Here is a 21,955-nt window from a genome sequence, read left to right on the forward strand (position 1 = left end):
AAGCATTTTCTTCTCAAGCCAATGATTGACAGCGGTGAGTGGGCTGACATTGTCCCTGAAGACCATGGCGGAGCCCCCTCACCACCACGAGAGCCACGGCGGAACCCCTCACCCACCACGAGAGCCACGGCAGAGCCCCCTCACCACCACGAGAGCCACAGAGCCCCTCACCCACCACGAGAGCCACGGCTGAGCCCCTCACCATCACGAGAGCCACGGTGGAACCCCTCACCCACCACGAGAGCCACAGAGCCCCTCACCCACCACGAGAGCCACGGCGGAGCCCCTCACCCACCACGAGAGCCACGGCAGAGCCCCCTCACCACCACGAGAGCCACAGAGCCCCTCACCCACCACGAGAGCCACGGCAGAGCCCCTCACCATCACGAGAGCCACGGTGGAACCCCTCACCCACCACGAGAGCCACAGAGCCCCTCACCCACCACGAGAGCCACGGCGGGTCCCCTCACCCACCACGAGAGCCACGGCAGAGCCCCTCACCATCACGAGAGCCACGGCGGAGCCCCTCACCCACCACGAGAGCCACAGCAGAGCCCCTCACCATCACGAGAGCCATGGCAGAGCCCCTCACCATCACGAGAGCCACAGCGGAACCCCTCACCCACCACGAGAGCCACAGAGCCCCTCACCACCACGAGAGCCACGGAGGAAACGGGCCGGGCGGGGACGGGGAGGGCAGAGGACAGGCAAAGCCATGTCCTCCGCAGGAGCTTGTGTCTGCTTGAAGGAAAATGAACCGCGGTCGGTACCAGGCTGCCTGTCTTTTCCACACGGCCAGCTATTTCAGGGCCCCTGTGTTAGGTTTTTAAAAAGAGGTAGCTGAGTAAGAACAGCAGCACTCACGTGGTATTCAGGTAAGGGATTAGGTTTATTCAGTAGACCTGCTGGGACCAGGCAAGGTTGGCACTCCACGCGGCTGGGAAAGGCCTGGGAAAGAGAGAGAGCTGGGAAAGAGAGAGAGGAAAGAGCTAAAAGAGCAGAGAGAGCTAGAAAAGAGCAGAGAGAGCAGAGAGAGGGCGTCTTGGCCTGGGCTGGGCCTTATCTAGGGTATGGGCGGGGAAAAAAGTGTGGCCACATCAAATTCAGATGTGACCTCAGCGGATGCAGATGTGACCTCTTCCAGGTGTCCCAGTTGCCTAGGTAACGCAGGTACTGGGTGGAGACTTTGCTGCGAAGGGCAGAGTCTGCTGGCCATCCAGGAGCGACCTTACACCCGGGCCCGTGGGGAGCTGCTCCACTGAGGCTCGGAGCTCTCCTGTGGGATTCTATTCATACTTCAAGATAAAAGCCCGCGTTCCTTCTCCGCGCCCTTGTCACAGCATCTGAGCGGCGGGCCGAGACTGTCCCCTGTCCCGGAGCAGCGGCGCTCCAGGCCGGCTGGAGGACACTGGGTCACCGGAGCAGGACCCACAGCTCCTCCCCGTGCAGACGCCACGGAGGCCAAACGGGGCCACGAGGGAGCTGCAGCCCTGGGGTTGGGCTTCCGATAGAGCTCACGGCTCACAGGACACTGGGCATCGAACTCAGGCCCTTGCATTCACCTCCGAAGGGCTCATTCCTTGCTTTAAAAAAGTTAATCTGAAGAGCTGGTAACTCGGTCCAGTGTGGCAAGCACGTGAACTGCTGAGGCCGACTAAGCTCCTTCCACACACAGAGCCGCTCCCGTCCGGTCAGTGCCGGAATGCTCCGCCTAACGGTACCATGAAGCCCGGCATCAGCATCTTGTTGTTCAGCCTGGCATTTCCAAGCACTGACCAGGCCCCGCTGATACCATCCACCTTTAAGGCAGACAAGCAACAACTTCACGACTTCATCTTTCTGGAAGGGTGTGAGGAAACCTGAGCCGTTTGAAAACTGAGCTCTGTGGTGGGGGCGGGGCGGGGCGGGGCGGAGCAGCTCCGTTTCCTGAAGTGAGGTGACAGCGTAGTGATGCCCCATCCCTTCGCATTCTCACAATCCCTGTTGATTTGAAAGTGAGAAAGAGAGACAGAACCACTGGCCAAGCCAGTCCTACAACAAGTGGACGGAAGAGGGGTTTCAGAGGCACGGTGACCACACTCCGGCTAGGGAACCTGAGCTGAATCGGCCCTGAGTTAGGTCTTTTTTTTGAGGGGAGGGAAGTGAGTAGCATCAGGGATCCCAAAAACCTGTCTCCTTGGAGATGTTAGATTTAAAAAATAATAAAAAACATACATAGCATACATTTTAACCTATGAAGCCTTTGTCAACATATACAGCCCAGTGGCATTCAATATGGTGTATGCTGCTGTTCAGCTGTTGAAGATGGAACCCAGGACCTGGAGCGGTGTGCCAGACAAGTGCTCCTCCACGGAGCTGCGTCCCCAGCTCAGCTCCAGCCCTTCCTCCCCTTGCACAGACGCGTGGCCCCTGCAGACGTGTCAGTGTCGTCCAGCAAGCAGAGCAGCCTCCCGCTTACTAGGTGCTGCAAGTCATAGAGAGGCGCTGAAACGTGGGAGGACATGGGAAAATACCAGGCACCCAACCCCCCGGCTGCTGCTACCAAGGGGCCTCCGTGGGCAGCAAGGGCCAGAGGTCACGGAGAGCACTGTGCATACATATACACGCACAGGTGCTGGGCCTGGGACTTGAACTCAGGGCCTGGGTGCTGACTCTGAGTTCTACCACTTGAACCACAGCTCCATTTCTGGCTTTTTGGTAGTTAATTGGAGGTGAGAGTCTCACGGGACTTTTCTGGCCTGGGCTGACTTTACACAGCGATCCTCAGATCTCACCTCCTGAGGCTGGGATTACAGGTGTGAGCCCCAGCGCCTGGTGTGTTGTGCACTTATTTACATAGTTGACATTGTCAAGTTGTACTAAGCAACAGTTGATGGGGCTTCCAGATATAGAGAGACAAGGTAGCTGCTCTACAGGAGTTAAACTCCAGCAAGGAAAAGCTGCTGCTCCACAGCCAGCATGGGGGACCAGGTGCCACCAGGGAGAGGGTCACGGGGGGGGGCACCAAGGGGGGAAAGTCATGGAGGGTACTGGGGGGAGGCCCATGGGGGAGTACCAAGGGGAGGGCCATGGGGAGGGGTCGTCAGCTCTGAGGCAGAAGGTTTCAGAGCAGGGCCCCTTGACCTGGGCCTTAATGATGAGTGTTTTGTCACCCAGGGAAGGGCAAAGGTGACCCCAGTGGCATCAAGGGCCACAGCCGACCACCAGGCCCAGGAGCAGCTGGAAAGCACTAGGGAAACCATGACAGTTTAGGAGGAAAACTGGTAGAAAATCAGTCTGTCACATTCTCAGGTGGCTAAATGGGTAGGCTTTAGTGCTGGCTGGCGCCAAGGGTGAACTGTGTTCTGAGAAGTCGGAAGGCTTCCAAGCGGCCAGGAGACATCAGACCTGGGTTTGTCATGGAATGAGTTAGAAGTTTGTGTCTGGCAGGAGCTCTTGAGAGCCTGCACGTGGTTAGATACTGATGAAAAAGAACAAGGAGAAACGGAGGTAGCCAATAATCACAGATGAGGCTCATTAGGGAAATACGCATTTAAATCATAAAGAGATGCCACTCCCTACCTACTAGAATGGTCAGAATTTAAAAACTCTTAAGGGTTGGGTGTGGAGCAATGAAACTCTCATTTACTGTTGCGGGGTGCAAAATGGAACAATGCTTTCGGACTCTACCTGTCCCTACCATTTTCTGTGACAGGACCGCACTTTGGAGTCGGGTCTGGCCTTTAACTCCTAGTCCTGCTTCAGCACCATTGCGCCCGGCTAGTCCAGTTCTTTTTTTTTTTTTTTTTTTTTTGGGTCCGGTTGTGGGGCCTGAACTCTGGGCCTGGGCACTGTCCCTCAGCTCTTCAGCTCAAGGCTAGCGCTCTACCACTTGAGCCACAGTGCCACTTCCGGCTTTTTGCTTATGTGGTGCTGAGGAATCGAACCCAGGGCCTCATGCATGCAAGGCAAGCACTCTACCACTGGGCCACCTTCCCAGCCCCTAGTCCAGTTCTTATCTGAGGTCAATATTAAACCAAATGATTCAGTCATTCTAATCTTTTTTTTTTTTTTTTTTTCAAGACAAATGTATGTTGTGCTGTGCTTTCTTTTCTACACCAACTGCTCTGGCTGAATATGGTTTGTCCCCCTGAACCTCATGTTGGCATTACTCTCCACGCTGAGCCGGTCAGAGCTTGGGAACGTAATCTGACTGAGGCTGGCAGCCTGGCTTTGGGGGTGACGAGGAGTGCACTGGGTCATCGGGCTGCGGCTCACCAGCAGAGTGGGCAGAGCGTGTGTAAGACCCTCTGACCCCAGCACCACCAAAAAAGAGATCATGTGCACATGCGCACACAAGCACACATGAATACACACACTTTTTTTTTTTTTTTTTTTTTGCCATCTGATACCTTTTACTGCCTCTGGAATTTCCCAGCAAGAAAGTCCACACCAGATTCAATCCTTCAACACTGGACCTTCAAACTCGTTCCTTTAAAATGCATGAAGTCTGGACCAGCTGTGTGGCTTGCAATATCAATGCTTGGAAGGCTGGGGCAGAAGAACATGGCGGAGCGTTTAAGACTCTTGTCTCAAACACAAAGCAGAAGGACTGGGAAGGTGGCTCAGTGGTAGAGTGCTTGCCTTGCATGCATGAGGCCCTGAGTTCGATTTCTTAGCACCATATAAGAAAAAAGCCGGAAGTGGTGTTGTAGAGTGCTAACCTTGAGCTGACGAGCTGAGGGACAGCGCCCAGGCCCAGAGTTCAGGCCCCATGACCAGACCCTCCCCCCAAAAAAACCAACAAAGCAGGAGATGTTGAAGCAGTCTATGTTTTTTTGTATATTAGCAACTGAAACTAGGCTAAGACAGGCTCTGTGGGGTGACCCGTGCTCTGTGAGGTGACCCGGGCTCTGTGGGGTGACCCGTGCTCTGTGGGGTGACCCGTGCTCTGTGGGGTGACCCGGGCTCTGTGAGGTGACCCGTGCTCTGTGGGGTGACCCGTGCTCTGTGGGGTGACCTGTGCTCTGTGAGGTGACCCGTGCTCTGTGGGGTGACCCGTGCTCTGTGAGGTGACCCGTGCTCTGTGAGGAGGTGACCCGTGCTCTGTGGGGTGACCCGGGCTCTGTGAGGTGACCCGGGCTCTGTGGGGTGACCCGTGCTCTGTGGGGTGACCCGTGCTCTGTGAGGTGACCCGGGCTCTGTGAGGTGACCCGGGCTCTGTGGGGTGACCCGTGCTCTGTGAGGTGACCCGTGCTCTGTGGGGTGACCCGTGCTCTGTGAGGTGACCCGTGCTCTGTGAGGAGGTGACCCGTGCTCTGTGGGGTGACCCGGGCTCTGTGAGGTGACCCGGGCTCTGTGGGGTGACCCGTGCTCTGTGAGGTGACCCGTGCTCTGTGAGGTGACCCGGGCTCTGTGAGGAGGTGACCCGGGCTCTGTGGGGTGACCCGTGCTCTGTGAGGTGACCCGGGCTCTGTGAGGTGACCCGGGCTCTGTGAGGTGACCCGTGCTCTGTGAGGTGACCCGGGCTCTGTGAGGTGACCCGTGCTCTGTGGGGTGACCCGTGCTCTGTGAGGTGACCCGTGCTCTGTGAGGTGACCCGTGCTCTGTGGGGTGACCCGTGCTCTGTGAGGTGACCCGTGCTCTGTGAGGTGACCCGTGCTCTGTGAGGTGACCCGTGCTCTGTGAGGTGACCCGGGCTCTGTGGGGTGACCCGTGCTCTGTGAGGTGACCCGGGCTCTGTGAGGTGACCCGTGCTCTGTGGGGTGACCCGTGCTCTGTGAGGTGACCCGTGCTCTGTGAGGTGACCCGGGCTCTGTGGGGTGACCCGTGCTCTGTGAGGTGACCCGGGCTCTGTGAGGTGACCCGTGCTCTGTGGGGTGACCCGTGCTCTGTGAGGTGACCCGGGCTCTGTGAGGTGACCCGGGCTCTGTGAGGAGGTGACCCGGGCTCTGTGAGGTGACCCGGGCTCTGTGAGGTGACCCGGGCTCTGTGAGGTGACCCGTGCTCTGTGGGGTGACCCGTGCTCTGTGAGGTGACCCGGGCTCTGTGAGGTGACCCGTGCTCTGTGGGGTGACCCGTGCTCTGTGGGGTGACCCGTGCTCTGTGAGGTGACCCGTGCTCTGTGGGGTGACCCGTGCTCTGTGAGGTGACCCGTGCTCTGTGAGGTGACCCGGGCTCTGTGGGGTGACCCGTGCTCTGTGAGGTGACCCGTGCTCTGTGAGGTGACCCGGGCTCTGTGAGGTGACCCGTGCTCTGCGGGGCTTCGGCCTGGACCCCGGGCTCTGGCCTCTGGCCGTCGCCCAGCATCTGTAGAGGGCCATGGCTATATTTGGACTTGGAGAAATACTGCTTTCCAAGGGCTCTGCTCTCTGCTCTTTGCAAACTGACCCGTCATTGAAGAAAAATCCTTCCCTGCCCACGCCTCCTGTCTCATGGAAGGGCTTTGTCATCCTTTAGCCTCAGTTTCCCCAACTGGAGGGCTCTGGGTGGATCAGGATTTGGCTGCTGGCACAGTACAATCTTTCATCCTTTCATCCTCCCTCTTTCATCCTCCCTCCCTGGAAGAGCTGGGCTCTCCCCGGGCCGGGTGATGATTAGAGACCTCCCCCCCTTCCCCCCTCCCCGGCTGTGGTGGTGGGTTTGGGATGGCCACACCACACAGGGCCGCAGGAGAAAATAGGTTGAGACATAAAGACAGGGCTAAGCAGAGGTGAGAGGTGGAGACAGTGGCACTGCCTGAGCCCCAGAACCCACCCAGCCGAAGGACAGGCTTTGCCTGCACACAGACACCAGGCCATCTGGGTTCTGTGGCTGCGGCCGGGAGTCTAATGCGAGCCTGGCCGGGCCGAGGCCGACGCACTCCTTCTCGAGGGGCACTGGACTCAGCATCAGAGACCCCTCTTCCGGAGACTTCCTTTCTGGAAGACCTCTCTCACTAGGACCTGGCCACGTGTCTCGTAGTCTCCGGGTTGATGCCACATGGGAAGGACTTAACCTAGACGTCCCAGCCCTGGCCACAACCCTGATGCATGCTGACCCCCCTCCCTGCACGGCTTCCCGCGGGGGTCTGGAACCGCTGTGCTGTAAGACACTCTAGAGTCACCCCGACACAGCTGCACTCACCGCTTACACCAGCTTTCAGAATTAAACAGCCTGGCCAGCGCTCGGGATTCCAGGAAGCATGACGTGTTACGGGACGGCTTTCTTAGGAACTGTGTCTAAACTTAATTTGGGCATCATGCAGTAAGAAAAGGATCAAGCCAGATTTGATATTAAACAGAGGCTGAAAGATATAAGTAAGTACTTCAAACAAAGCAAATCAAGAATCGCTATCTCATTAGCAGTAGGAGAGAAAACAGCAAAAAACCAGAAAGACCAGACTGTGAACTTTGGAAGGGAAATCATGTTTGCAAGGGAGAAACACGGAATACAATCAAGTACAATGAGGTGCTTCGGGGAGGGAGCCACACAAAGCACCAAGAGCCAGTTAGAGGAAAACGAATGGAGGAGGTTGGCAGATTGAAGCCAGCACTGAGGTGGAAGAGAACACCTGAACGGGCGTGAGGAGGTGGCTTCCGGGCCTCTTCAGGGACTCCTTCTGAAGTATTACAACCATGTGCGTTACAGCTGAGTTCTAAATGAGTAATTTAGATCCTAAAAGTCTTTCATGAGAATGTAAATGAAGAAACCCATGGATTCTTTTAAAAGATTCTGGCATACCTCATTCTAGATGAAGACTTTTTTTTTTGGTTGGTTGGTTTGGTTTTTTGGGGCTTGAACTCTGGGCCTGGGCGCTGTCCCTCAGCTCTTCAGCTCAAGGCAAGTGCTCTACCACTTGAGCCACAGCACCACTTCCAGTCTTCTGATGGCTAATTGGAGATTAGAGTCTCAGGGACGTTCCTGCTTGGGCTGGCTTTGAACCACAATCCTCAGATCTCAGCCTCCTGAGTAGCTAGGATGACAGGCGTGAGCCACCAGCAACTGGCTTCTAGATGAAGACTTCTATATTTACTTTGTGAACAACCAAAGCAAAAGCAGCAAGCACCAGGGTCACATTGGTGTTGCTCCCTCCTGAGCCTGTGTGTCAGTAGAGAAGGCACACACTTTTCGCACAACCTAAAAATCCACAAGCATGTGTTCAAACTCACCAAATCACATGAATGACTTGGGCAGTATGCAGTAATTTGTAAAAAGCAAAACAAAGCAAAACCACCACCACTATCAGCCAGGCACAATGACAGGCAGGCATACACTGAAGGTGAGGCTGGAGGATGACAATTCCAAGGCCAGCCTGGGAATACAGCTAGACCCTGTCTCAACAAAGAGACAGGCAGAAGTTTCCAGAGCAAAAACAGCACGCACGAACACGTGCTGTCTGTCTGACACAGACACAGACACACAGACACACACACATAGACACAGACAGACACAGACACAGACACACACACATAGACACAGACACACAGACAGACACAGACACATAGACACAGACACACAGACACACACATAGACACAGACACACACATAGACACAGACACACACAGACACAGACACACACAGACAGACACACACACATAGACACAGACACACAGACACAGACACACAGACACAGACACACACACACACATAGACACACACACAGACACACAGACAGACAAACACACACACATAGACACACACAGACACACACACACATAGACACAGACACACACAGACACAGACAGACACACACACAGACACACACACACAGACACATAGACACAGACACACAGACACACACAGACACACAGACACAGACACACACAGACACATACACAGACACATAGACACAGACACACAGACACACACACAGACACACACAGACACAGACAGACACAGACACACAGACACACAGACAGACACATAGACACAGACACACACACAGACAGACACACACACACACACACACATAGACACAGACACAGACACACACATAGACAGACACACACAGACACACACACACACATAGACACAGATATACACACAGACACATAGACACAGACACACACAGACAGACACATAGACACACACAGACACACAGACAGACACAGACACACACACACACATAGACACAGACACACACAGACACACAGGCACAGACACACAGACAGACACACACAGACACACAGAAACACAGACACACACACACGGGCTTGGCCGTGGCTGGGGATGATGGAATATTAGGTTTTTACCAAAGACTGCATTCTAGTTTTCTGTGGCAGAAAAGTTAGGTGTGGAGGGATTTTGGTCTTGAGGCCTTTTTTGCTTTGCTTTTCCAGGGCTGGGAATCAGACCCCGGGGCCTCGCGTGTCTCAGTTCTGCCGAGTTTCATGCCCCCCAGCTTTTGTCTGTTTGAAATCGGAGGAACCGGCCGCGTGGCTGCCAGGGCCTCACCTCAGGAGCTGGCCGCACTGGCACGCCCGGGACTGCGGGGTCACTCTGCACCCTAAGTGTAAAGCTTGTGAATGTCAGCTTCCATTTACATCAAGTACTGGACAAAGGGCTAGAAACAAGAGGCAAACTTGTAGTCTTCCCCCAAGGCAGTGCTGGAGAATCAAACCCTGGGAAGGTTGCGCGAGCCAGGCCTGCCGCTCACCCCAGCCACACCCAGCCTACAATGGCTTCCATTTTTGATCCACAGTTGACTTCACTTTGCAGTAAACACAGTATTTAGCCACTGGCTGCTTTGACGAAAGGACTCCACATCTTCCTTATAGAACGAGTACAATATCACCATTTGATGTCCTCATCTGGCAGGACTATGAAGTTAAAGGTAATAGAAAACTTGGAGGCCAAATGAATGTATTATGACTAATAAGATAAAATGAAATTATTTTCTGCCTTTCTTCAAACTTTAGGTAGACAGATTGACTTTGGATATTGAACCCAAGAAAATGAAGATAATTTTCACAATAGGATTTTGCCAAGTTACCATGCTTAGCAACAGTTTCAAAGAGAAAGATGACTGGGATTTTCAATAGGCTGGGCAACCTCAAAGGTGGCATAAAAACTCCAAAGGGGTGATGTTGAGCAGTGTGCATCGATTGATCTTTGGCAAGTTTGTTCAAGGTACGTCTCAGTGGCAGTGGCTTTTTCTCTACCATGATCAGCCATACATATTGTGTATGCCCATTGTATAAAGTTGAATATATATACATATACATATATATATATAATACAATATATAATGTTGCTTTACTGACTTTCTTTCTGATCTTTTTCAAGGAAATTCTTCAAGGTCAGTTGTCATTGATAATAATGTCCAGTAGAACGACCTTCTACTCTTAAAGTTTGATTACAATAAATAGGACAAGCAAGTCAATTCAATTCAAGGAAGAGGGAAACCACTGTTTTTCTTACAAAGCTACCTGCCAGACTTATAAAATAAGAGAGATAAGGGTTCAGAATGGATTATAATCGTACTTCTTTTCAGCCATTTCCTAAAGCACCATTATTTGGTTATTATCTAGAAATGGAACCCTCCTCCTTTTTTTTTTTTTTTTTTTGTTGGTCATGGGCCTGGGCGCTGTCCCTCAGCTCTTCAGCTCGAGGCTGGAGCTCTACCACTTGAGCCACAGCACCACTTCCAGCTCTTTCTGCTTATGTGGTGCTGAGGAGTTGAACCCAGGGCCTCATGAATGCAAGGCAAGCACTCTACCACTGAGCCACCTTCCCAGCCCCTCCTGCCATATTCTTTCTTTTATTTATTTATTTTTGTCGGTCGTGGGGCTTGAACTCTGGGCCTGGGCGTTGTCCCTTAGCTCTTCAGCTCAAGGCGAGTCCTGCCATATTCTTTAATGTCATCTATGGCTGAGCTGTGTGGAAACAATGGCCTGTATTTTATGGAGTATGTCTCTTGATTAACTTCAATACCATTGCTTCTGGTAGACTTCTGACAAGTCTACACATTGTTGAACTAAGAAAAGACTGGGGAAGAATAAGTGAAATGAACTAAGGAAGTCCTAACTTGGAAAGGAAATATATAACCAACGGCAGAAAGGTCAGTGGTTTCCTGGACAGTCTTTGCACACTATTTAAGAACTGAGATTACATGTGTGCAGTCAGAGCTGGGAGCTGAAACATAAAAATACCTTCAGTGCTACTGGCATGTCGTCCTAAACAAGTCTTACGCTGTGAGCCAATGACCACTGGACAACAGGATGGTACCCTGGCAGGCAGTACACAGCCAGGCGCCCTCGGCTGCCTTCTCTTCTTCACACACCCTGCACAGTTCCTGCTCTGACTTCCTGACTGCTGAGGATTCGGAGCCACACTTTCCTCCTGCTGGTCCACGGAGGGGGAGCCTGTGTGGCTAGCCTTCCACCAGTCCTAGGGCCGGTGGGCCTTGTCCTTACAGCACCTATCACAGGCCCCTACAGCAGCCACAGGCTCCTACGACAGCCACAGCCCTACCACAGCCACGGCCACTACCATAGACACAGGCCACAGCCACAGCCACAGCCACAGCCCTACCACAGCCACAGCCACAGCCACAGCCACAGCCACAGCCCTACCACAGCCACAGCCACAGCCCTACCACAGCCACAGCCACAGCCACAGCCACAGCCCTACCACAGCCACAGCCACAGCCCTACCACAGCCACAGCCACAGCCACAGCCACAGCCCTGCCACAGCCACAGCCACAGCCCTGCCACAGCCACAGGCCACAGCCCTGCCACAGCCCTACCACAGCCACAGCCCTACCACAGCCACAGGCCACAGCCACAGCCCTACCACAGCCACAGCCACAGCCCCTACCACAGCCACAGCCCCTACCACAGCCACAGCCACAGCCACAGCCCTACCACAGCCACAGCCACAGCCACAGGCCACAGCCACAGCCCTATCACAGCCACAGCCACAGCCACAGCCACAGCCCTACCACAGCCACAGACACAGCCCTACCACAGCCACAGCCACAGCCACTACCACAGCCACAGCCCTACCACAGCCACAGCCACAGCCACGGCCACAGCCACAGCCCTACCACAGCCACAGCCACAGCCACAGCCCCTACAACAGCCACAGCCACAGCCCCTACCACAGCCACAGCCACGGCCACGGCCACAGCCCTACCACAGCCACAGCCACAGCCACAGCCACAGCCACAGCCCTACCACAGCCACAGCCACAGCCACGGCCACAGCCCTACCACAGCCACAGCCACAGCCCCTACCACAGCCACAGCCACAGCCATAGCCACAGGCCACAGCCCTACCACAGCCACAGCCACAGCCCTACCACAGCCACAGCCACAGCCACAGCCACAGCCACAGCCACAGCCACAGCCCTACCACAGCCACAGCCACAGCCCTACCACAGCCACAGCCACAGCCACAGCCACAGCCCTACCACAGCCACAGCCACAGCCCTACCACAGCCACAGCCACAGCCACAGCCACAGCCCTGCCACAGCCACAGCCACAGCCCTGCCACAGCCACAGGCCACAGCCCTGCCACAGCCCTACCACAGCCACAGCCCTACCACAGCCACAGCCACAGGCCACAGCCCTACCACAGCCACAGGCCACAGCCACAGCCCTACCACAGCCACAGCCACAGCCACAGCCACAGCCCCTACCACAGCCACAGCCCCTACCACAGCCACAGCCACAGCCACAGCCACAGCCCTACCACAGCCACAGCCACAGCCACAGCCACAGGCCACAGCCACAGCCCTATCACAGCCACAGCCACAGCCACAGCCACAGCCCTACCACAGCCACAGACACAGCCCTACCACAGCCACAGCCACAGCCACTACCACAGCCACAGCCCTACCACAGCCACAGCCACAGCCCCTACCACAGCCACAGCCACAGCCACAGCCACAGCCACTACCACAGCCACAGCCCTACCACAGCCACAGCCACAGACCCTACCACAGCCACAGCCACAGCCACTACCACAGCCACAGCCCTACCACAGCCACAGCCACAGCCACGGCCACAGCCACAGCCCTACCACAGCCACAGCCACAGCCACAGCCCCTACCACAGCCACAGCCACAGCCCCTACCACAGCCACAGCCACGGCCACGGCCACAGCCCTACCACAGCCACAGCCACAGCCACAGCCACAGCCACAGCCCTACCACAGCCACAGCCACAGCCACGGCCACAGCCCTACCACAGCCACAGCCACAGCCCCTACCACAGCCACAGCCACAGCCATAGCCACAGGCCACAGCCCTACCACAGCCACAGCCACAGCCCTACCACAGCCACAGCCACAGCCACAGCCCTACCACAGCCACAGCCACAGCCCTACCACAGCCACAGCCACAGCCACAGCCCTACCACAGCCACAGCCACAGCCCCTACCACAGCCACAGCCACAGCCCCTACCACAGCCACAGCCCCTACCACAGCCACAGCCACAGCCACAGCCCTACCACAGCCACAGACACAGCCCTACCACAGCCACAGTCACAGCCCCTACCACAGCCACAGCCACAGCCACAGCCCTACCACAGCCACAGCCACAGCCCCTACCACAGCCACAGCCCTACCACAGCCACAGCCACAGCCCTACCACAGCCACAGGCCTACCACAGCCACAGCCACAGCCACAGCCACAGCCCTACCACAGCCACAGCCCCTACCACAGCCACAGCCACAGCCACAGCCCTACCACAGCCACAGCCACAGCCACAGCCCCTACCACAGCCACAGTCCCTACCACAGCCACAGCCACAGCCACAGCCCTACTACAGCCACAGCCACAGCCACAGCCCCTACCACAGCCACAGCCACAGCCCTACCACAGCCACAGCCACAGCCCTACCACAGCCCTACCACAGCCACAGCCCTACCACAGCCACAGCCCTATCACAGCCACAGCCCTATCACAGCCACAGCCACAGCCACAGCCCTACCACAGCCACAGCCACAGCCACAGCCCTACCACGGCCCTACCACAGCCACAGCCACAGCCACAGCCCCTACCACAGCCACAGCCCCTACCACAGCCACAGCCACAGCCCTACCACAGCCACAGCCACAGCCACAGCCACAGCCCCTACCACAGCCACAGCCCTACCACAGCCACAGCCACAGCCCTACCACAGCCCTACCACAGCCACAGGCCTACCACAGCCACAGCCATAGCCACGGCCCTACCAAGCCCTACCACGGCCCTACCACAGCCACAGCCACAGCCACGGCCCTACCACAGGCCTACCACGGCCCTACCACAGCCACAGCCATAGCCACGGCCCTACCAAGCCCTACCACGGCCCTACCACAGCCACAGCCACAGCCACGGCCCTACCACAGGCCTACCACAGCCACAGGCCTACCACAGCCACAGCCACAGCCACAGCCACAGCCACTACCACAGCCATGGCCCCTACAGTGCCCACAGGCCTACCACAGCCACGGCCCTATCACAGCCACGCCCCTACGGTGCCCACAGGCCCTACCACAGCCACAGCCCTATGGTGCCCACAGGCATGTGTCCCTTCAGTCTTGTTTCAGTGCCAGGCTGCACTGTCTGCTCAGAGCGGGCCTCTTACTGTGTGGCACAGAACAGTACAGAACAGGCTCAGCATGAGGAAAAACCACTCCCAATTTTCTTTCTTAGTCTGAGACTGGGACTCAAACTCAGTGCCTGATGCTTTTGCTCACTGGTGCATACTCTGTTAATGGAGCCATGTCTCCAACCCCTGATGGTATTTTTTGGGGGGCAGTCCTGGTGCTTGAACTTGGGGCCTGGGCGCTGTCCCTCAGCTGTTTGATTTTTTTTTGCACAAGGCTAACACTTTACCACTTGAGTCACAGCACCACTTCTGGCTTCATTCTGTTTATGTGGTGCTGAGGAATCGAACCCAGGGCTTCATACATGCAAGGCAAGCACTTTGCCACTGAGCCACCTTCCCAGCCCCTTTATTTATTTATTTATTTATTTTTGGTCTGGTTGTGGGGTCTGAACTCTGGGCTGGGCGCTGTCCCTCAGCTCTTCAGCTCAAGGCTAGCGCTCTACCACTTGAGCCACAGCACCACTTCCGGCTTTTTCTGCTTATGTGGTGCTGAGGAATCCAACCCAGGGCCTCAGGCATGCAAGGCAAGCACTCTACCACTGAGCCACCTTCCCAGCCCCCCTTTATTTCTTTTAATAATTAGTTTTCTCTTTATATTAAGACATTCATTCATCTTTCAAATATTTGTTTCTCAACACAGACGCTGGATTTCAGGCTGAGTAAACACCTTGGAGGACAGTTGAGATGATTTTCCTCCCTCCCTCCCTCCACTCCCTTTTCTGAGGCAGCTTGTTACTATGTAGCCCAAGCTGGTCTCAAACCTGTGCTGTAGCCCAGGCCGGCCCCAAACCTTGTGATCCCCCTCCCCAGGCTCCAGAGCGCTAGGGTGGCCAGTGTGCGGCGTGGCTCTCTACGTTCAGAGAAGGTCTGCTTTAAATTTAAGCAAGGTTTATGAGAAGAGACTCACCACGAGTGTTATGCTGCAGATACAAATCCCACGATTGGGGAGAGGGTTGGAGGACTAAGGACTGGAAACCTGGGGGTCAGGTTTCAGTTCTACGCAGGCTCTGACTGTCCTGGTAATTCCTAAGGGGACCGAGAACGGTGGCACTTCACTGGTGATGCTCTCTGCCCGGTCTCCCACCCCAGCACCCGCCCTTCTCTTCTGACATTAAGCCAGCTATGAACAAGCAGCAACAGCAACCGCCAGCCCTTCCTTGCCATGACCTTTGCCGGTCAGGCCACCCAGGTATCCACATCCAAAGCCCACAGTGTGGGCCGGGGGCTGGCCGTCCCCTCGGGGCGGACACGGTGTGGTCACTCGGGGGCTGGCCGTCCCCTCGGGGCAGACACGGTGTGGCCGCCCGGGGGCTGGCCGTCCCCTCGGGGCGGACACGGTGTGGTCACTCGGGGGCTGGCCGTCCCCTCGGGGTGGACACGGTGTGGTCACCGGGGGCTGGCCGTCCCCTCGGGGTGGACACGGTGTGGCCGCCCGGGGGCTGGCCGTCCCCTCGGGGTGGACACGGTGTGGTCACCGGGGGCTGGCCGTCCCCTCGGGGTGGACACGGTGTGGTCACCGGGGGCTGGCCGTCCCCTCGAGCCGGGCGGACACGGCCTTCTCGCCGGTCCACGGGGAGCAGACACAGCGGCAGGAGCGGCCCCCCAGACCGGCCCCAGGGCCTCCGTCCTTCCGCGCGCTGTTGGAGCCGGTTCCGGTGTGAGCGGCGGTGTGCGGGGCCGGTTCCGGTGTGCGGGGCCGGTTCCGGTGTGAGCGGCGGTGTGCGGGGCCGGTTCCGGTGTGCGGGGCCGGTTCCGGTGTGCGGGGCCGGTTCCGGTGTGAGCGGGCGCGTCCTCTCATCACGCCGCCCGACGCGAGGCCTGGCCACCGAGTCCGGCCTCGGTCCCGAGGTGCTTTCCCAAGATGGCCCCGTCTCAGCGCCCCGACGGCCGTCCTCACGGACCGGCCGACGGACGGACGGACCGACGGAGCGCGGCCGCCGGCGGGAGCGGGCGCTGCGGGCCACCGCGGGCGGGCGCCGGCTGCGGGCCCCGCGCGCCGGAGGCGGGGCGCCCGGAGGACGGGCCGCGGCCCCGCGCCCGGGATTCCCTTTCCGCGGTGACGAGGGATCCGGGGCCGCCGCCCCGCGCCGCGCGCCATCTCCCCCACCCGGGGACGCGGAGCGGGGCGCCCAGGGCCGACCCCGTGACGCGCCCGTGACGACACCCACGGGCGCCGCCGCGCGGGGAGCCCCGTCCGGCCTCGGCTCCCCTCCGCGCCTCCAACGGCCACGCCTTCCGCGCCGCAGGCCGCCGCGAGGCCCGGGGGTCGCGGCCCCGGATCCCCGCGCCGCCCCGGCCTCCCTGCCTGCGGCACGGCGGGCGGGCGGGGGGGAAGAGGCCGGGGCGGCGCGGGGGCCCCGGGCGGCGCGGGGGCCGCGGCAACAACAAAGGGCGGCGCGGCGCGCGCCCCCTCCCCGAGCCCCCGCCCCGCCCCCGCCCGCGGCGGCCCCGCCCACACCGCAGAGGCCCCGCCCACAGCCCTCCACGGCGGCCACGCCCCCGCACGTCCGTCGCCCGCGGAGCGAGTGGGAGGAGGGGGGGCGCGGGGAGGAGGGGGCGGGGGGAGGGGCAGGAGCCGGGATGGCGAGGGCGGGGGGAGAGGAGCGGGGGAGGGCGGCGGCGGCGGCGGCGGCGGGGGAGGGCGGGGGGCGAGGGCGGCGCCTGCGCGCTCCCCGCGCCCCGCCCCCGGCGCCCCGCGGCGCTCCCGACTCTCCTCCCGCGGCTGCGGCGGCTGCGGTCCTCTCGGTCCTCGCGGGCCTGTGCGGCGGCGGCGGCGGCGGCGGCGGGCGGCCGAGGCAGCCCGCGCACCGGCGGGAGCGCCGCCGCGGCCCCGCGCCCCCCGCAGCCCCGGCCCGGCCGGCGCGGCCGGCGATGGAGTAGGGCGTCCGCCGGCGGAGCGGAGCGGAGCGAGCCGACCCCGCCGGCCCCGAGGAGCCCGCGCCGGCCCCGAGGAGCCCGCGCCCGCGCGGCGTCCGCCGGCGCCATGAGGTGAGGGCGCGCGCCCGCCATTGTGCCGCGGGCCGGCCTCCGCGGGCCGCGGCCGGCGTCGGCCCGGCCCGCCTTTGTCCGCCCCTCCGCGGGCCCCGCGCGCCCGCGAACCGCGTCCGGCGCCGTCCGCCGCCTCGCGGGGCGGCCATGCCGAGGGCCGCGGGCGGGGAGGGGCGCGGGCCGCCGCCGGCCAGGTACTTCCCGCGTCGGCGTCGTCTCGGGGGGTGGGGCCGCCAGGTGCGCTCCGTCGGGGGGACCTGCCCCCGCGGCCCGCCCCGCACTGCAGCGGCCGCGGCCTCGCGTCCCCGCCGCGCCCGGCCGCCGCGCGGGCGCCCTGCCGCGGTGCGGGACTCGCGGCGTGACGGCCCCTGCCGCGTCCCCGGGGTGCGGGGCGCCCCGCGCCGCCGCTCGTGCCCGCCCGCGTCGTGCCCGCGTCTGCCGGCTCGGTGGGCTCGGGACCCGGCGCTCCCGACCGCGGCCCCCTCCGGGCTCCCGGCCCCCTGGGCCCCGGCCCTCCCCGGACTCCCGGCCCCCTCCGGACTCCCGGCCCCCTCCGGACTCCCGGCCCCCTGGGTCCCGGCCCCGGCCCCCTCCGGACTCCCGGCCCCCTGGGCCCCGGCCCTCCCCGGACTCCCGGCCCCCTGGGCCCCGGCCCCGGCCCTCCCCGGACTCCCGGCCCCCTGGGCCCCGGCCCCGGCCCCCTCCGGACTCCAGGCCCCCTGGGCCCCGGCCCTCTCCGGTTCCCTGTCCCTCCGGTTCCCGGGACCCCCGGCTCGGAAGCGGGACTCCCCTTTGTGGAGGGCTCGTGCCGGCCGCTGGGCCCCGGAGGCCGCCCGCGGGCCGGGCCGTTGCACGCGGCGGGCGCTCGGCTTTGTCTGCCTCGCGAGCGCTCGTGGCTTGGCGCCGGGGCCACCCAGCCCCCTGAGCCGCGGCCGCCCCGGGTGAGCGTGACCGCGGCGTGCGGGGCAGAGGCACAGCCCTCCCCGCTCTTGTGCTGGTCGGTCGTGGGCCCGAACGCTGGGCCCGGGCGCCGTCCCTGCGCTCCGCGGCTCCGCGGCTCCAGGCTGGAGCTCTACCGCTTGAGCCACAGCCACTTCCGGCTTTTTCTGCTTATGTGGTGCCGAGGCTCGAACCCAGGGCTTCATGCGTGCGAGGCGAGCGCTCTACCACTGCCACCTTCCCAGCCCAGAAACCATAATTCTTGTAAAATGCAGCTTGGAAAACTTGTATGTTTGTTCGTGTTAGTTTACTTTTCAAATCGAGCTGCGGGTATTCTTGAGAATGAAGGAGCAGTAGTGAAGCGTCTGCCATGGACCCTTGCGTATTGTTGATGTTCGAGAGAGCGGTTGCTAGGGCCTTGCAGACCAGATTTATCTTGGACTAGAAAATGTTCAGGAAAGAGGAGTATTTTAAAATAAAAACAATCATAGATTACCCACTTTAAACGTTGTGAAAGGGGGAAGATCTCAGAGGTTCCCTTTCTAGTCAAATGTAGCTTCTCTTTTTTTGCCTTATCCTGTAAGCGTAGAAAGTAAGGAATCACTCTGCGGTTTTTCCAGTAGCATGAATACAAAACGTGGGACTCAGGTCTGAAAAGTTCTCTGAAGGAGCTTAGGGTAATTCCTTGTAGACTGATTTTAAATAACTTAAGAACAGAAAAAGAATCAGGTTTTGCTTTTTCCTTTGAAAGGCATTGGGTTATTTGCTAGGTGTTCAGCTTGGTTGTATATCTTTTGCTGATGAGCTGGTAAAAAGTGTGGGTAGCACTTTTTGGGATATTTTGGTCTGTAAGCAAGGATTTCTCATTGGTATTCATTAGTTTCCATGATGCTTTTAAATAATATTATATAAGTGGTAGTTGTTGTCCGTCATGGGGCTTGAACTCTGGGCCTGGGCGCTGTCCCTCAGCTTTTCAGCTCAAGGCTAGCATTTTACCACTTGATCCACAGCGCCATTTCCGGCTTTTTCTGCTTATGTGGTGCTGAGGAATTGAACCCTGGCCCTCAGGCATTCAAGGCCAAGCACTCTATAAGTGGTAGTTTTTTTTTTTTTAAAGTCCAGTCTTTTTTAGTTATGAAAGGGTAGTTTTGGTCTTTCAAAGGCCATCCAGAAGAAGCCCGTTACAGCTCTAAAAATAGGACATGATAAATATGTTACAGTGCAAATATTTATGATTTAAAATATCTCAGATTACTTTGATTTCAGGAATAGCTTGCTGACTGAGATTAAACAGAAGGGAACTGAATAGTACTTTGTGTTTCTGAGTCAGTCATAAGGCATTCTGCACATGTAAAACACTGTTTATAGATTTGTTAATTTTGTTTAAAGGTAAGCATTAAAAAATGAAAAAGTCTGTTGCTTACACAGAATGGAAAGGTTGAGACCACAAACACTGGTATTTTCAGTATCCAGGTTTTTGGCTTTCGGTTTTTTTTTTTGAAAGTCAAAGTACTTTTAAGATATTTGGCGTTTGTTTAATGCAAATAGCTAAAGGAGAAGAGTCAAACAGATAAAATCCCATCATTTGTTGGTCGTACGCCTGTCCCTGCACGCCCAGCCCCAGACCTCACTGCCCACCTGACACAGAGGAAGGAAGAAATTCCCACCAGTAGGCCGATAGTTTCTACACAACAGCAGGGTAACGTTGCTGGAGGGATTTAGCACTGAGGTTACTTTTTCAAATGAAAAATTAGTAAGTAGTTACCAATATGAAGAGTTTCATTAAATGTTATTACAATTATTTTTTGGTGTTTGGCTTTCTATTTTTTTTTTTTTTTTGTCGGTCGTGGGGCTTGAACTCTGGGCCTGAGCGCTGTCCCTCAGCTCTTCAGCTCAAGGCGAGTGCTCTACCACTTGAGCTACAGCGCCACTTCCGGTTTTCTGGTGGTTTATTGGAGATAGGAGTCTCACGGTCTCTCCTGCCCGGGCTGGCTTTGAACCGCGATCCTCAGATCTCAGCCTCCTGAGTAGCTAGGATTACAGGCGTGAGCCACCAGCGCCCGGCTTGGCTTTCTATTTTTAACTTATGCAGTGTTTGAAAAGTAAAAGAATTTGTTGTTGGTGGTGATGGTTGTGGGGCTTGAGCTCAGGGCCTGGGTGCTGTCCTTGGGCTCTACCACTTTGAGGCACAGCATCACTTTGAGCTTTTGAGTGGTTAGTTGGTGATAAAAAAATCTCACAGACTGTCCTGAACTTTTCCTGCACTGGCAGGCTTTGGAACCAACATCTCAGATCTCAGCCTCCTGAGTAGCTAGGATTATAGGATGAGCCAGCAGCACTTGGGGCTGAGAAGGTGGCTCAGTGGTAGAGCACTTGCCTTGCATGCTCGAGGCCCTGGGTTCGATTCCTCAGCACCACATAAGAAAAAAGCCGGAAGTGGTGCTGTGGCTCAGGTGGTAGAGCGCTAGCCTTGAGCTGAAGAGCTGAGGGACAGCTCCCAGGCCCAGAGTTCAGGCCCCACGACTGGACCAAAAAAAAAAAAAAAAGGAATTTTTTTGAAGGCTTTGTGTAGGAAAGGTTCTGTATGCTCTTTAGATCCCTATCTTTTAATATTAGTTGGTTAATTAGAAGGTTTTTAATTTTTACAAGAAGAAGAGTTTGTCTTATCTAAAAAAATTGCCCGGGGTCTAATGGCTAAGAAAGTTCGGAATTTTGTATTGCTGTTCTTGTGTCTTTAGTAACAGACCACGCATCTACTAGCTACTCTCTTGTAAAAAGACATGATGGGGTTGTGAGAATTTACTTACTAGCTGGCTGACCTTGAACTAAGCACATAATTATATTCTTAAGATTTCAGTAAAGAAGCTGGGTGCCGGTGGCTCACGCCTGTAATCCTAGCTACTTAGGAGGCTGAGATCTGAGGATTGGTTCAAAGCCAGCCTGGGCATAGAAAGTCCGTGAGACTCTTATCTCCAATAAACCACTAGAAAACCGGAAATGGCGCTGAGGCTCGAGCAGTAGAGTGCTGGCCTTGAGCTTGGGACAGCGCCCACGCCCAGAGTTCAAGCCCCACAGCTGACCCCCCCCCAAAAAAATCAGTAAAGATAGAGGCAGTTCTTTACTGGGCTGTGAAGATTAAATGACAAAAGATATTTTGAGTGCTTCTAAGCATTATACAGTTATGTTACTTACCTTGTATATTGCCTACTTCTATTTTAGACTAGTTGAGTAAAGTTTTTGAACAGTTTGTTTTACCTCTGGACTTTATTTAAGGATGTCGAGAGTACATTTTGCTATAGGTGCATTTTGGGGCTTGATGGGAAAGAACACAGGATTTGTTACTAGTAATTTGGTTGGCAAGTGGCTTCCACAGGCTGGCGCTGGACATTGGTTCCTGGAATGTCCATTATTTAACCATCTGTGACTATTCCAGCTTTGTTTTATAGGTGAGGAAACTGCTAAGTTTC

General features: G+C 57.3%; 1 protein-coding gene across 11 annotated transcripts in view; it reads left to right on the forward strand.

The window, feature by feature from the left end:
- Window positions 1-17,282: 17,282 nt before the first annotated feature.
- Window positions 17,283-21,955, forward strand: part of Enah (ENAH actin regulator) — a 120,450-nt gene continuing 115,777 nt past the window's right edge. For 10 of the 11 annotated variants that reach the window (XM_070023239.1, XM_070023242.1, XM_070023244.1 and 7 more), the window contains exon 1: window positions 17,666-17,743. In XM_070023239.1, the coding sequence (XP_069879340.1) occupies window positions 17,697-17,743 (47 nt within the window). In that variant the 5' untranslated portion in view covers window positions 17,666-17,696. Of the gene's footprint in view, window positions 17,550-17,665; window positions 17,744-21,955 lie in introns of those variants that run through there. The other variant, XM_070023240.1, reaches the window with a different exon arrangement.

The sequence above is a fragment of the Dipodomys merriami genome, unplaced genomic scaffold (assembly GCF_024711535.1).
Source record: "Dipodomys merriami isolate MVZ:Mamm:240054 unplaced genomic scaffold, mDipMer1.0.p SCAF_158, whole genome shotgun sequence".
Classification (NCBI taxonomy): Eukaryota; Metazoa; Chordata; class Mammalia; order Rodentia; family Heteromyidae; genus Dipodomys; species Dipodomys merriami.